This window comes from Haliaeetus leucocephalus, unplaced genomic scaffold, assembly GCF_000737465.1.
Source record: "Haliaeetus leucocephalus isolate CR32 unplaced genomic scaffold, Haliaeetus_leucocephalus-4.0 Scaffold251, whole genome shotgun sequence".
Classification (NCBI taxonomy): Eukaryota; Metazoa; Chordata; class Aves; order Accipitriformes; family Accipitridae; genus Haliaeetus; species Haliaeetus leucocephalus.
Window position 1 is genome coordinate 499,335 of NW_010972687.1, and position 16,363 is coordinate 515,697.

The 16,363-nt window shown below is 38.3% G+C and overlaps 1 protein-coding gene across 1 annotated transcript in view; it reads right to left on the reverse strand.

The window, feature by feature from the left end:
- The window catches only part of PCSK5 (proprotein convertase subtilisin/kexin type 5), a 255,130-nt gene that overhangs the window by 215,872 nt on the left and 22,895 nt on the right, over window positions 1-16,363 (reverse strand). Inside the window, exon 2 of the mRNA XM_010568726.1 lies at window positions 13,481-13,585. Within this exon, the coding sequence (XP_010567028.1) occupies window positions 13,481-13,585 (105 nt within the window). The remainder of the gene's footprint in view (window positions 1-13,480; window positions 13,586-16,363) is intronic.

The window sequence follows — 16,363 nt, forward strand, 5'->3', positions numbered from 1 at the left end:
CAAGCAGTTTTCTGATCAGAGTACTTTAAACCAAGGGAAAAGTTGATCCCATCTGGGTTTTTTTTGATTGTGCCTCTATCACTACTCTTTAGTATATCCCTAATCATAAGAAAAAGATGAAGTATTTTTTTCCAAACCTATCCTGTTTAAATCATATACTTAGAAGTAGGTATTTAAAATTCAGAATTGAGCCGAAAGTGCTTATATCAAGCATCAGTTTTAGAGTTTTGAAATAATAAAAATAATTGGGTTTTGCTCTTTATGGGTATCGGTGGCATATTTTACACCACCCCATTTCACTGGTTCTTTGGCATTTCACGTGTCTTTGTAGCACAACTTGATAAATACTCCTATTTCTTTCAGGGCCAGCATGTTTGTCTCTGATCTATCCCTTCAAATCAAGACAGGGGAATCATTAGCGTTGTCTCATCTGGCACAAGCTGTAGTGGAAACAAACAAACAAACAAACAAACAAACAAAGTCATCCTGTGTCCTTTTGAGTCATTGCTGGCTTAATCTCTCTTCCTCAGCTTGTGACCCAAGCTCCAGCATACCTTCTTCTGTCCTGAACTCCAGTCTTGCAGCTGTCAGTGAAGTTTGCTGCTATTAAAATATTGATTGCTGCAGCTCTTAAACATCATTATCATCACCATCTGAAATAATATGCAAAGAGCAACCTGTGCAAGACACATATGGCCAGCTTGAGGAAACATTGCAGTCCAACCCCCAGGTAAATGAAAAAGGACTGAAGTTTCTTTTCCTACATTCAGTAGTCTGAAGAAAAGCAAATGTTTTTTCAACTGAAGTACTATTCCCACACCTCACAAATTGCTGGCACAGCTTCCAGCGAGGCAGTATCTCTCAATTTCTGCAAGTTGAACCACATAAAAGCTTGATTAAAGAACCTGCTGGTTACTGCTTTTATTTATTTTAAAGCCCTGGCTAAAACAAGGGCAACACCTCAGCTTTGCAACTCCTGGATGGTCCCTGTGCACATCCTGACATTAGAATGTGCCAAGAAGAGTCACTTAGTTATGGATTCATTTCTCCATGCTCATAATTCATAACACTTGTCATTATAAACTGAGAAAAAGAAAATAAAAAACATTATTTCCATGGCTATCGTTTATGGGATAGACTTTTCAGTTGCATATACCAAAGCTTTTCAGTCTCCAAGCAGGCCACTTACATGAGGTTGCAGTGTGGTCTCTACAGTCTTGCCAAAATTTCTGCTATCTATGTTTATGCCATTCGATAGCAATCTTTATAAGCTATTTCTACTTTGTCTTCTGTTGGGATAAAAGGACTTTAAAATGGCCTAATATAAACGTGATTCTTTATATGATTACTGGCTAGGAATACTCTGTACCAACAAAGCCTTTTTTCTTCTGACCAAGACAATCTTCAAATATGCAAACATGTATTATCTGAAATATACAAACATAAGCTTTGTTTGATATAATCTGGGATGTGCTACAGAAGATGTCTGCTTTTGCCAGGGAAGACATTTCAGGAGCTTCAAAAACTATAACAGCTTTCATAAACTTTCCTATTAGCAATATTACTATATCTCTTATCATCTGTCCAGTTCTTTTACCTGCTGATAGGAGGGACTGAAAGACAAAACTGGATTCTGGTAGATTAACAACTGTCATGGTTTATCCTCAGCCGCCAACTAAGCACCATGCAGCTGCTCACTCACTCCTCCTGCCCCGCCCAGTGGTATGGGGAAGAGAATAGAAAACAAGTGAAACTCATGGGTTGAGATAAGAACAGTATAATAATTGAAATAAAACATAAACCAAAATGATAATGATGATGATGATGATGATAATAATAATAATAATAACAATGATAATAATAATACTGTAATGAAAAGGAATATATAACCAAAAAAGCATGAAATATAACCCAAGAAAGACAAGTGATGTCCAATGCAATTGCTCACCACCCACTGACGGATGCTCAGCCAGTCTCTGAGCAGTGATCCACCACTCCTGGCCAACTCCCCCCAGTTTATATACTGGGCATGACATCACATGGTATGGAATATTCCTTTGGCCAGTTTGGGTCAGCTGTCCTGGCTGTGTCCCCTCCCAGCTTCTTGTGCCCCTCCAACCTTGGGCATGAGAAGCTGAAAAATCCTTGACTTAGTCTAAACACTACTTAGCAACAACTGAAAACATCAGTGTGTTCTTGATATTATTCTCATACAAAATCCAAACCACAACACTGTACCAGCTACTAGGAAGAAAATTAAGTCTATCCCAACTGAAACCAGGATACCACCACACATATTATCATCAGTCAACAGCTTAAAACCACCTGACTGCATTTCCAATATTTGCCAGGACAGTGTGAAAGTCAAAAGAGATGGTAAGAAATCTCAGTCTCTCACAAAGGTGGCAGTATTAAATTACCTAAATGCCTTCTTCAGACTACCTCATCGAAGTGTATCTGGGCTCATAAAATGACAAGCAAGTTTACCACACATCTGCACTGAGCAGAGTTGCAACTCTCACTGCTAGTTTTCTACCTCCAAGGCAAGGGAAGCATGTTGACACAGCAAGGACCCAAGAAAGAAGCCCAAAAATGATGAAAAGAAGAGAAAAACAGATCTACAAAGAAGTGGTTCTAGGAGGTGTTCCTAGCTGAGGAAAGGGGATTTTATGGGCATTTAGGTCACAGTGTCCAAACACATATGGTTGTCATCAAACTGCTATAGAAGTGTATTCTTCAGACTCACAGTTACAGCAATGTGAAATGGCTAGAAGTTGAAGCTAGATAACCTCAGATAAAGCAAAAATAGAACATCTTAAAAAGTCCTAGAAACTCTCCATTGCTCAGAGTGTTTTAATTAAAACTGAAGATTTCTAAAAGCTAAACTCTGTTTCAAATAGAAATTAATTCTGGTGAGCCATATGACATCTGGTCAAAGATGGTTTGACTGGATGACCACAGTGTTTCCTTTTGGTCTTACAGACTATGAGTCTATTGGCAACTGCATTTTGGAGAAATAGTTTCTTAGGAACACCCTGGAAAACAGAAAACTGTTTAGAATTCATAACTTCTGGTTTTATTATACAACAACACAAAGTTGTTATAACAGCTACTGATGAAACAGTGGATCAAGTCTCAGTTTGGCAAACATACTTCAAAAGAAATTTTTAATTTGGGTCCTTTATAAAAGAAAAGAAAACCCAATATTCTGGCCTTTATATTTATTTAGAACTTCAGCATCAATAGGAGTGACAGCATTTACTCCCCTTCAAAAAAGGAGAAAAAATAATGTCAAACAATAATCTAGGTTAAACACAGCTTATGCAAACAGTCAACACACAAATGGATAGGACTGCTTTAAGTGGATTATATGGAAAGGATTTAGAATGAGTTTTTTATTTTACTAAAATGTTGTTTGTATTCATAAAATGCTCTGTGCAACACCAAGAGAAATACAATGTCACAGAATAAAATACATGGTACTTCTGTGCATTTGCCATTTGCAGAAGTTTTTATTCAACTGTCAGCATTGTCCCCATTTCACAGGTAGGGATTCAGAAGGATGAAGTAGCAAAGTTATATGACAAAGGCCACACACATTCAAGCAGCACAGCTCTGAACAGGACATAGCTGCTTGGCACCTCCTCTGAGCCGTTAAAACTTAGAGCTTGCAGGACAGTGAGGATCTGCTAGAGTGAAGCAGATCAGCCAAGGAAAATGAGCAGCTTTCCAGTGACATTGACTTTTTAAAATGATCCTAAAAGAAAGGAGGTTGTTACACACAAAAAGTTGGGCAGGGGGGAGATTCCTTTGCTTTGTTTTGGGGAGGGATCTTTCCCGTTCCCTGTCCCTGCCTTTACTTACCTGTTAATAATGCTATATGTGACAAATTATCTATGTGTATCATGATTTCTTGCTGTTGACCATTTAGAATAGCTGGGTGAGATAACAACCACTAGAACTAAATAAGATTGTCTTGCCTGTCAGAAGCAGGCAGACAGATGCATAAAAATGTTGACGCATTACATCAGGAACACACACTGCTGCCAGAAAGTTTTCCAAATGCTGTGTGTGTGTGTGTGTGTGTGTGTGTGTAGATCTTTAATCCATTTTCTATGAATATCCTGCACTATAACCAATATCACCAGTATCAGATGAAGCTGGATCCCCTCAGGAAATGGTGTATAGAAGCTGTTCTGTCACATTCCTAGACAGTCTGCTCTGAGATGCTCCTTTCCAAAATGTGATTTCTTTCAGTGTCTCTCTCTCCCCCCTGATATTCTGGCATGTGGCCCTGCAGGATCAGCTTCTTCCAGAACAGTGCATCTTTCTCTAGGTCAAAACTAGGATATCTCCACTTCCTCCTCTTCTAACTCTTTCCGATATCCAACAGTTTTATAGCCCAGTAGCCAAAACAGCAATTTGCTATCTCTCTGCCACTAGCAATGCAAACTGACTCTAACAACAGCAAAAGCACACTTAGTATAATGCAAAACCATTGCAGCTGTCAAGAGCTGCTGTCTTCCCTGGCAAGCTCTTAGAACACAGATTAGAAAAGAAAGGACTAATTCTCCTTACCTTTTTTTAAACTTTTACTTGCCCTATCGTTTTTCACCTACAAACCCACTTTGCTGCTAAAAAACACAGAAGCATGTACTGCTTTACTTTAACTGTAAAGAAACTCAAATGTTATTAACACCTGCTAGCATCCATGAACTAAGGATTGCCAAGCAGTTTCCCTTATAACCCTCTGCTTTTACATGTCTATAACTGCTATGATGAAATAGCCATCTTATGGATTTAAATTTCCCACACATAGATTTACCTAAAGTGCTTTTGTCATCATTAAGGCTGAGCAAAATCCTTTAGCAGTTCCTGAACTGTGAGAGGAATGTAACACCCTTTTCCTTTTCAGGCTGCAAATGGATTTTCCTTGGGTTTTTTAATGTAGCATTTGCACTTACAAAATAAAGCTGCACAAGCCTGTGCGATCTGGCTGCATATCCATTGTATGTCCCTCATTAACGATCTCACTTTGAATGAGGATGAGCACTCCCAACTTGCATGGGGAGAGCCAACCAGGCAGATGTGCTGTTAAGCAAGAAAGAACAGCCACGTGTTTAGAAATTCTGACAGAGAGGTGCTGAGAAAATCTTATCCCAAAATGGAGATAAGTTAGAAAGCATTTGGATAGGGTACACAGGATGAACCCAATGATGCCTAATTAAGTTAGCTACACAGCATGCTGCATATACCTTTTACACTCTCAGCAAAAGTGGCTGCGACCTCTACTAGTCCCTGCTCAAATCAATTGCTGGCTGAAGACTCCCATAGCATGCTGCACCATACTAGAGTGCATGCTGCCCAAACCAATTCTCCAACCTTTACCTCCACGGCTGTGATGCTGAAGTGTCCTCTGATGAAGCAATGGGTGGACAGAGGTTTTTTCCTCCTTATTTTTTTTATTTCACTAATGTATAGTCAACTTTGCAATTATGATATCCTGAAATGTTCCAATACCTAGAGAATATAAGGTAGGAACCAAAACAAGCATTCACAAATAATTATCAATATCCTAAGGAGTTTTATTTTCTAAAGTGAGATAACAAATGCTAAAGCCAATGTTAAATAAATATGCAGTTAGGTCTAGTAAGACATTTTTCTGAATTTATCCATTGCTAGGATTAGCACTGCAGCTCCAGTAAAATCTGTCTGTACAAGAAAATTGTGACCACTATCACATATGAACAGGTTAGATTTAGGCTTTAAGATACCAAAATACAGTTTTTTGTTGAGGTTCCACTAGTGACAGTGAAGGGAAGACTCTTTTCCTTAATTTGTCTTCAAATTCAAGAAATTTAAGAGGTATGTTACATTTTGAATCTTAAATCTTAAATTGTGAATGAACACTGTATAACATTAACTTCCAGAGGGATTCTCCATCACTCCTAAAGAACATTTCTATGTACTTTTGAAGGTTTCTGAACAAATTTCTGTAACAAGATCTAGACTACAGTCACAAATATTGCCACTGAACCTAACCTCTGCTCGACATGTTTACTGGAAAGAGAATATTTTTTAACAGCAGAACACACACTACAAAGCAAAAGCCAAAGAGTCCTGTTGGCAAGAGCCCCAAATTCACCAAATGCAGAGAGGTCAAAGAACACAACTTCTCAAAAGAAAAATCTCCCATGTTTTTAAACAGCTCTAAGCTAAAATCCAGCTACAATCCAGCTAATTTTTTGAAGTCTTTAAGACTTACATTCAAGACATATGTTACTCTGCAAAATTCAGAATGCGTTGCTACTTTTTTTTTCTCTCTCTTGATAGAGTAAGTCCCTTGCAAAGCTCCAGGCCATTGAATATATGTAGGGTCTTTTGCTTTTGCCTCCCTAAAACCAGAAGGCTCCAAATACAACAAACTCAAAAGACCGATGAAAACTGACTCATTTTGAATATTCTTGTCTCAGAAGATTTTAGCTACTTCTCTGAGAGATGGCTGAGTCCTTACCTGCCTCTTTAGAGTCAGCCAACACCTTTCTCATTGACTGTGAAGTCCAGAGACCCTAATAGCAGCTCTACCACAATCCCTACAAACTGCTGAGTGCTGGAATGGGAGATTTGACAGCTGGTCTGACACTGGGCTTCTGTGAAGTTGCGATAATTTGATAAAAAGGGTGGGGCACTGAAGTTTTTCCCAGCATACTACTGGTCAAAAATCTTGACCCAACTCCTTGCCATGCTGTGGTCTTTCAATTTCTCTGCCCATTTCATTACCAGCTTAAGAAAATAATGATATGAAAATAGCAAGAGAATGTAATCCTGCTGAATAATGTGGGTTTTTTCATTCCTCAAACCATTTGCTACACTAATTAGGAAGTGAGCCAGTTAAAAGCTCTTGACTAATCTCCAATTCTTGCTCAAAAGTTAACAGTGAGATTGTCATTGCCAAGGAATTCTGTAAAATTACTTGGAAACCAGAAAATTGGATGTTCTGAAATCTAGTATTTCTTTTTAATGTACATGCAATTAGCGACATCGATGAGACAAAAACTCTTTGAGGCAGGTGCTAACAACTGGGATAATCATGATGAAACAGAAACATAAGTGTAAGTAATCAAACACAATAATTTATTTCAAGAAACACTTCCATATTCCCTGACAGTGGACATTCTTCTTTTCTAAAATTATACTACACTGAATTTCTACTGGCCATTTTTCTGCTTTTAGTAGAAAACATCAAAAGGTAGTTCCACTAGGAAGCTTCAGTGATTATTTTTGAGGATTTCTTTAAGTCAGCTGTCATTAATACAGTAATAGAATTAGACATTAACAAAGCTTTTATTCTTCACAAATAAACTTCAGGCCCATTAGTGTTACAATTAACTTCATTAAATATTTCTACCTATTCTAGTTAAATGAAGAGAAATTACTATTATATAACAAAATTTGCTGACTGAAGAACTGTTATTTCCTCTTACAGCAGCACTGGATTTGGCCAGTACAGTACAATGGGAAGGCCATGTATATTCATGTGATACTGTCTGAACATGCTCTGGATTAAGCTCTTCATCTTTAGGTTATGGTCACCCAAGGTTCAGCTTTGAGCTGGTTTGTATCATCCAACGGACCAAACACTGTTCCATGTTCTCAAAAGGAACACCAAATTTTAGGTTGTTACTCCTCAGAACAATTAGACATTTCACCCCACCTTCTCAAGTGTTTCAGGTATTGGGTTGATGCAGACAAGGCAGAAACCTGCTAGAAAACGCAGCTGCAATTCCACTCCATTATTGCTCTACTCACTCGAATTAATCACTGTGCTTTTCCTCTAGGTATAGGTATATTGTGAACTGCAGTCTAGTCCATACTGGGTCACAGATGAAAAGAAGTTTGATGCAGCCTCAGCATGGTAAAATCATTCTTGATGCCTGCTGAAGCAACACAGACTACCCAGGGATTTCTGCTGATGGAGAATGTAGTTTAGGCTAAAACTAACATACCAGGCATCCCTACAAGTATGGATTTCAATCACCATTAAGCAAACAAAATACCAACTTGTGCAAACTTTACAACATGACATGCGATTACAACAACACTAATTACAGCAGGATCTCATGCAGTTCTTTGTCAGTAAGCAGCAACTTCATATCTCAAAAAGCCCTTAAAAGAGATCCAAGTTGTAGGACTATTTGCTCACGTTTACATGAAACTTTTTAATACTCTGAAGGCAGGTGCTAAAAGGAGATGTTGCTATACCCTCTCACACATTGTGATTCAGTTCATGTCCTAACTCACCTAGCAACAGGCTCCTTGGAAATAGCAAGTCTGATCCTTGATTTTGACTAAGTTAAAGATGGAAGGACAGCTCATGTAAAAGCTTTTTGAGGCAGTTAAATAAAGGGTCCACAGTGGTAAATACTGCATTACTTAATACTAACTTAAACCTCCAGTCAAACTCTGAACATGGAAAACAACATGACAGTTCCTATTATTTTGCAACCAAGTAGAGTAGTATTGATTCTTTGTCCTCTGAGTGCTTGTACAGATTATGGCTGCCCAGGCAGACATCAGTAAATCACCTGGTCCCAGTGTTTAACTCTTGTGCTATTCTATTTAGCTAACAAAATCTTTTTGTTCACTAATGAGGTTTAAGAACTTAACACTTAGCATTGCCAATATGAAACACAACCTTACCCATAACAACAGCCTCATCTGAATTACTCTAAGCAGTAAGTCCACGATGTTGGCTTTTAAAAGCCCGGGGTTTTAGTACTGTAATAACATTCTTCATTCCTGCTGAATTTTGTGCCCCCTACATTAAATCCAAATTGTTTGAAGCTTTATTTTCTCCTTACTCAACCTCACACTGCAATCTTGGAACATTTAAATTCATAAATAATTGAAAAATAGAATTTGACAACGATCTTAGCACTAAAAATTTTAACACTCCTCTCTATTTGCAGTGAGCAGTCTGATCCAGAGTGATTGAATGTATGCTTCCCAATGGTGCACTCCACAAGTAGTGGCATGCTCCTTGCCAAAGCAAGACCATCAGCTTGTGGTGAAATCCACCTTTTCCCCTACTCTTTAGATATCTATCTCCTGTATCAACCCAGGATATGATTTAGCAATATGAACTGGTGTAACTTCATAGCAACAAGATGAAACGTTTACTTGTGGCTGCTACTATTCTGCTTCCCTCTGCCCTCTTATGAACATCCACAATGTTCTACCAGTAATGATGACAGGATTCTGGCATTACTTTCCTATCCTCTGAAGACAGGGCAGATCATTTTGTGTTGTCTCATCAAAGATACACTTGCCAGCATTTTACATACTGCAACCACCAGCTCCGTTCAGCTTGTTATGGCAAAGGTAAGAATCCCCCCCACCCAGCCATGGTACTAGCATTTTTTTATCACCAGGTTATACACATCTGTTCTATGTGTGGATAGGTCAGGCTGGGTAACATGTAAGTGTCTGGAGTAATGTTTCCCCAGGTATTCTGATCCTGGAGCAGAGGTGACAAAGGCATGACACTTTTGCAAAATACTGCTCAAGCAGGGTATCTTGCTGAAATTAGGTAGCTTTACTTATTTCAGTGGATGAGAGCCTGGAAATCTTTCCATTTCTAAAAGATGAGTGAACCTGACCCACCAACCAGGAGTTCAAACCCCAAATAAATCTACCTGAAATTAATTAAAATTTTAAAAAGATGAGATGTCATGTTAGTTGAGATTGATAAACAAACACTAATGCTGTAAAATGTTTTCCCCATTAGTAAATGTGACACTTTACAGGAACATGAATTATTAATTTTACATTTTTGAGCATTGCTGTGGGCCATGTCTTTTTCAAATCTCCATTGTGATGCAAAGCACTGGGGACCTCATAAGCAAAATGGAACAAACTTTAGTTCGTATGTACATCAATTTGAATATATTATCATTCTTAAAGCTGCCTTTTATTACCTTAAGAATTGTGTTCTTCTAGGATTATTGCTTTGTCATTTATGCTGCTTGATTCTGTGGGATATTTTTCACCATATGAGTCACAAATTTCATTATCACAGCCCTTCTCTACAAACTCTTCATCTCACGTAACAGTTCAGTATAAAAAGACAGCTTTCTCATCTATAATGTCCATGTAACTTCTATGTATTATTGTCATGCATAGGCGCTTCAACTCTGACATTTCATTGGAACTGCAATCTCTTCAGTGATAGAAAAGCTCCACCTGATTTTCCTTATGCTTTGTATTGATATAAAGTCTGACTTGCAGACTGAGGTAACAATCATTCTTTGCAATTTTTTCCACTTTGTGACTCTTTGTTTCACTAGTGTGGCAAACCCAGAGGTGCACCACAGCTCTTTATTCCCACCCCTGCAAGTGCTGTAATAGTCTGATTTCAATAGAGGGTCTACCAGCAATAAACTCAACAATTTAATAGTTGAATTAGAGCTTCAGGATACCTTTCAGCTATGGACTGGTTCTGTCCATCTTCCCACTTCCTTTTTGCTCCTGCTCTCATTGTTTCATGCATTGTGGCATCACCAAAATAACTTTGCTGAGCAAACTCTATGAAGCTAAAAAAGACTCTCGATTCATGGTATGGTGCTTTCATTTACCCCTGCCAAAGGCTAACCACAAGCAGCACATCAGCTGGAGAGACCGGAAACCTCTGTAATAGATTTCATTCAATGCTTAGCTTTGATGCATAGTACTAATCTCTGCTTTGAATCCACAAACTTCTCTCACTTTTTTGTTTTTCTATCAACACATAGGAAACACCACGTAACTATACACAGGCCTGGAAAGGATGCTGTGGATAAAGCTATGTTTCAAATTTTCTACATGACAACCTATGTTATGGACATTAAAGCCTCATTTGGGCATCTCTTCCTAAAACTACTTAATCCATTTCATCTCTAAATGACAACACGTAGCATTGCTAGGCAAGGATGTGGATCATAATGGACAAATGTATTACACTGCATATCCTTTATCTTTGCACCTAAATACAGATTAATGCTTGCTTAATGCCAAGAAAATTGTCAAAATGTGTAATCCACATGTCTTCAGTTTATGCCCCCTGTTGGATCTATTCGAATTGTTTATAAGCGTCAAGAGGCTTTTCCAGAAGAAAAAAAATCAAGCCAAAGTTTTTCAGAGCAATTCATATATTGAAATCTACAATAGCAAGATTTTATATTACCTGTATATCTTTGTGCATTCATACAGTGAAATTAAAAACTATCCACACAAGTAGTTTAGAAATACCAGATTTCATAACAGTTCTTCCATTATATGCAGTTAATTACTTAATGAACTACCACTCAGTAAAAATTCCATCATATAAAATTTCATAAAGGAGCAAAGTAGTGATCCACATCTGAAGCAAGCACAGATCAAGTTAATTGTGTGTGCATGTTACATGGAAATTGTGTGTTACATCGAGAGGATTTTAAGCATTAAGTAAACTACTGTTAAATGATTTGGAAAGTAAACAAACCACAGTGTTCCTTTGTTCACAAATACACATGCCATCTAATCTGCTGCAAATATTGGCATTAGATACAGTAACACTCATAAATATAATAGCATATAGTACTGGTCCTTTAAAATTCTTACAGCCATGCAATATGCCTCATTTAAGATTAAAGCTTTTGTTTTTAAAAGGTCCAGCTTATATATTAAAATTAGATCTCCAGTCTGCCTTAATAATCACTAAATGTTATACACGCTGAGGACAAACCGTCTTTTATTCTACAAATACATGTCCATATATTGACATGTTTGCAGCCACACAAGAATTCCCAAGCCCATGTTCAGCTGAGTAGTCACAAAGCCAATCACAAACACTTTTGCCACATCTAAGTATTAGACCATCAGCTTCTCTTTGGGTACAGAATCATTAACAGGGTTGAGTACCTTGCACAACCCTCACTAGAGCTTTTCAATATTGAAGTGATATTTAATAATGATTCAGAAATTCAGAAATTCTCTACCAGCAGCAGAACAGACTGGGGACAAGACCTAAACAGCCTAACATGGAAAGCGCTGGAAAATAAATGATGGCTCTGATTTTTTTTCTGCCTTAGAGTCTCTCATGATTCTGGCCACAATAGACTGGGCTGGCTGCCATAGGTGTAGAAGGGGTATCTGGAAGCTGGGTGTAACACCAAAGTTTATGGTGGTACATGCGTGTGAACTTGCGCATTTGTGTGTAACTCACTCCACCTCTGCACGCATGGAAAAGAGTACAGACTGACACAGAAGTGAACACTTTCCCTTCCTTTTGCAGTATCGCCTATTCTAAGTGCGGTGCTTGTTTGAATGTTGGGTCTCAGCACTTGTGGGAACAGAGGCTTAGGCCTTGATCATTTTCATATTAATCCCCAAAATACACTGCTCAGCAGAGCTACTGATGCTATTAAAGGGTTAACATGTGCACTTCCCTAGTCATGTCCCATCCTCAAGAGGAACTTCAGCTCTAAATATGGCCTTCCAGACTGCAGAAGTATTCCTGTATGATGCTAAACTTGTACACTCTACATCTACAGTATTCAAACTGTATTTTACTGATAAGTTTTACTTCTCATAAATTATTTGTCAAGTAAAACCTGACAAATCCTTCACAGACAACAGTCATCATCCAAGGACTTAAAAAAAGCTTGACTCTGTTATCTCCAGTGAAAAACACCAGGGACTTTGAGGTTTGTTGGCAAGAGTGGGTTGCATGTACAGCATAAAAAAGCTAATTAGATCTTCTCCAAACTTCCTTTCTAAAAGAAAACCAGAGGAAGTCCAATTCTACAGTCACTGATGACGCTACTAAACACTGAAATTAAAGGATTAAAACAAAAGTGTGTCTTGGGCACAGATACAACACAATATTATACTTAACTATAAATCAGTAATTAAATGATGTTGACAGTTTACCTATTATAATATATACCCCAAAGATATGACACCATTTTTCAAACAGATCTTAAAATTAAGATCAGTAGGAACTAGCAAAAGAACCACAGAAAAGAGCATTCTTATTTAATCCCTCACACACCAAGTCCAGAAAAAGACCAGAAAAAAGCAAGAGAAACTTTCCTCTGAACATCATACCATCCTACATTGCTCATCTTCATTCTGAAAGCTGGTTGATTTACAGAAGAAGATCTGCAGACATGAATGTTACACATGTGGTTTTGCAGAGAAGCACAGCACAGTGATTAGTGCATTAACAAAATTCCTGTACTCCTCCATGAATAATGTTGGACCTTATATTCCAAGAATAGTGCATATGTAATAGCATGGTATTGTCTTCGCTTTGTTTTAATGAGAAGCAGAACCTTAGCAAATAGATAGTGTGTCAGTTCTTGTAATGCTATACGCCATTCAGGTGAATGTCCTCTGGTATGATATTTCATATAAAAAATGCAAAGGCTTTTGCCTCAGATATATACATGGATTTTCTTACCTTTGGCTCCATTGAAATGAAGCTGTGGGTACCTCTACTTGAAAGAACTGACCTTTTAATTGTTTTACTATGGTAGAAGTGGTAGTAATCCTTCAGTGTTCCAATCTGTAAGGGGAGAGAAGAAAAAAAGAGAGGGAGATTTAATTTATGAAAACCAGTTTTCTGGTTTTCATTTCTAAAAGTCTATAAATTATGCAATTTCCTGTGTGCTGAAATGTTACTTGAACCCAGTGATCATCTTTCAAATGAAGGACATATGATATGAAATGGATGGAGTGTCCTTGAGGCAGTAACTGCATAACCAAAGATTATACTTGAGCTGCTTAGTCTGGCTGTATCTACGTTTTAATGTTTAATTTATATGCAGTATTTTAAGTAATTCTATATCATTCTATATCCAAACTGTCTTCAAATGGCAAGTATAAAAATCATCAAATGGCTATATGGTTATTAAAAAGCATTCCATCCAGTTTGCTTAAGGAAATGTACTGTAAAATGCACTAGATTTGGTTATTTATTCATAGCATTAGACTATACCAAAGGAACAGGCTTCTCTTCCTGCCAAATGTGGGCAAGAAAGAAGTAGAAGAAAGCAAGCAGTAAGTTCATAGGATAATGACTAGCTCGAAGTACAAAATTAATTCATGCAAAATTGCAAATTTCACAACAGTACAATAAAAATACTTCTTATTCATCCCATCAGTACACAGTAGCAATGTAAATATTAAATTAAGACAGCCTTCACAATTTGACAAAGAAATTTTCCTTTCCAGAATCATTAATATCTAAACATTCATAACTTGAAACTTTAGTTTCACATACCTATAAAAAAAAATAATTCAGCCTCCTTGGCTTTAGGGAGAATGTCTCTTCAACTCATTTGGAATTTGACCTATTTCACTGTGAATCTTGTAAGACACTTATAATTTAGTTAGAAGTTCCTTAATGATGAGAAAAAAAGGGGCAATTGAGCTTACCGTCATTTCAAGTTGGAACTCAAGGTAACCTCAGAGAACAGGCAAATAAATCTGAATGAAATCACCAGAGAGGATGGAGCAACACTCAAAAACTCTAATCTTAAAAAAAAACCCAACAGTATTCTGAATTTGCATCTATAAGAATACATGTTGGAAACTTGAGAGTTCAACAGTAAAGGTTCAAAGAGAGCTGGAAATAAGCCACTGAAACACTCCAAGAATATGCTCTTAGAATATGAGAAAACAAAAATATTGAGGAAAATATCAAGGTAGACTAAGAAGAAATATTGGTAGAAAACTATTATTCTCAAGGATCACTTGAATATTTTACCTTAAAATTTAAAGATGTAAACAGCACAGGGGAATGAGGGAGAACTTTTTTTGGAGGGAAACCCCTCCCCCCAACAATTTAAATTAATTCAACTAATGGGAAAAATGGCAACAGGGTCTAAGATATTAACCCCAGTCTGTGCAATTGGTCCATTGGTATCTTCATTTCAGGAACAATGACTTATGTTTAGTTTAACATGCAGTTAAACTGAGTTAGTTTATCATAAATTAAATAGGAATGGGTTTGACTAAGCCTAATTAAAGTATATTAGCACTGCGATAATAATTTCATGCTGCCTTCTCTTTGAAAGGCAACTCCAGCTGAAGCGGTGCAACTCTATAGCATGGATGAGCCCTGTCTCACATCTCTACATGCATGCCCATTAATAAACCCTCCTTAAACATATATGGGGAAGTCTTCTTGTGGACACCTCAAAGAGCTGCAGCTGAACCCTGGGCCTTCTGGGGAGGTGCCTGCTGAGTGGAAGCTAGCCAACATTATTCCAATCTACAAAAAGGGAGAGGGGGAAGACCCAGAAAACTACAGACCTCTTAGTGTAACCTCAGTTACTGGAAAAACGATGGACAAGATTATACTGGGTACTATTGCAAGGCATTTAAAGAATAATGCAATCATCAGGCACAGTCAACATGGGTTCACAAAGGGAAAGTCCTGTTTAACTAATTTTATATCCTTCTGTGGTAAGGTCACCCGCCTAGGGGGTGAAGGGAAGGCGGTGGATGTAGTTTTTTCTGGATTTTAATATGGCTTTTGATACTGTCCCTCACAGCATCCTTCTGGACAAGTTGTCCAACTGTGGGATGAGCGGGTTCATGGTGCGCTGGGTGAAAAACTGGCTGAAAGGCAGAGCTCAAAGAGTCGTAGGGAATTGGGCTACACCTGGCTGGTGACCAGTCACCAGCAGTGTTCCTCAGGGTTCAATTCTAGGGCCAGAATAGGGTTCAATGTATTTATCAATGATCTGGATGCAGGAGTTGAATGCCCCATTAGCAAGTTTGCTGATGATACCAAACTGGGAGGTGCTGCTGACTCTCTTGAGGGACAAGAGGACTTGCAGAGGGATCTGGATAAGATCAGAGCATTGGACTACGATTAAGGAGATGAAATTTAGCAAGTCAAAATGCTGGATTCTGCATCTAGGACAAAGCAAGGCCGGGCACAAGTATAAACTGGGAGCGGAGTGGCTGGAGAGCAGCCCTGCAGAAAGGGATCTGGGGGTGCTGGTTGACAGCAGGCTCAATATGAGGCAGCACTGTGCCCTGGCAGCCAGGAGGGCAAACCGCATCCTTAGTTGCCTCAGACACAGTATAAGCAGATGGTCAAAAGAGGTGATTATCCCACTGTATTTAGCATTGTTGTGGCCTCACCTCGAGTACTGCCTGCAGTTCTGTGCCCCACAATTTAAGAAGGATGTGAAGGTCCTTGAATGCGTCCAGAGGAGGGCAACAAAGCTGGTGGAAGGGCGGGAAGGCATGTCATTTGGGGAACAGCTGAGGACTCTGGGTTTGTCTAGTTTGGAGAAAAGGAGGCTGAGGGGTGACCTCATTGCTCTCT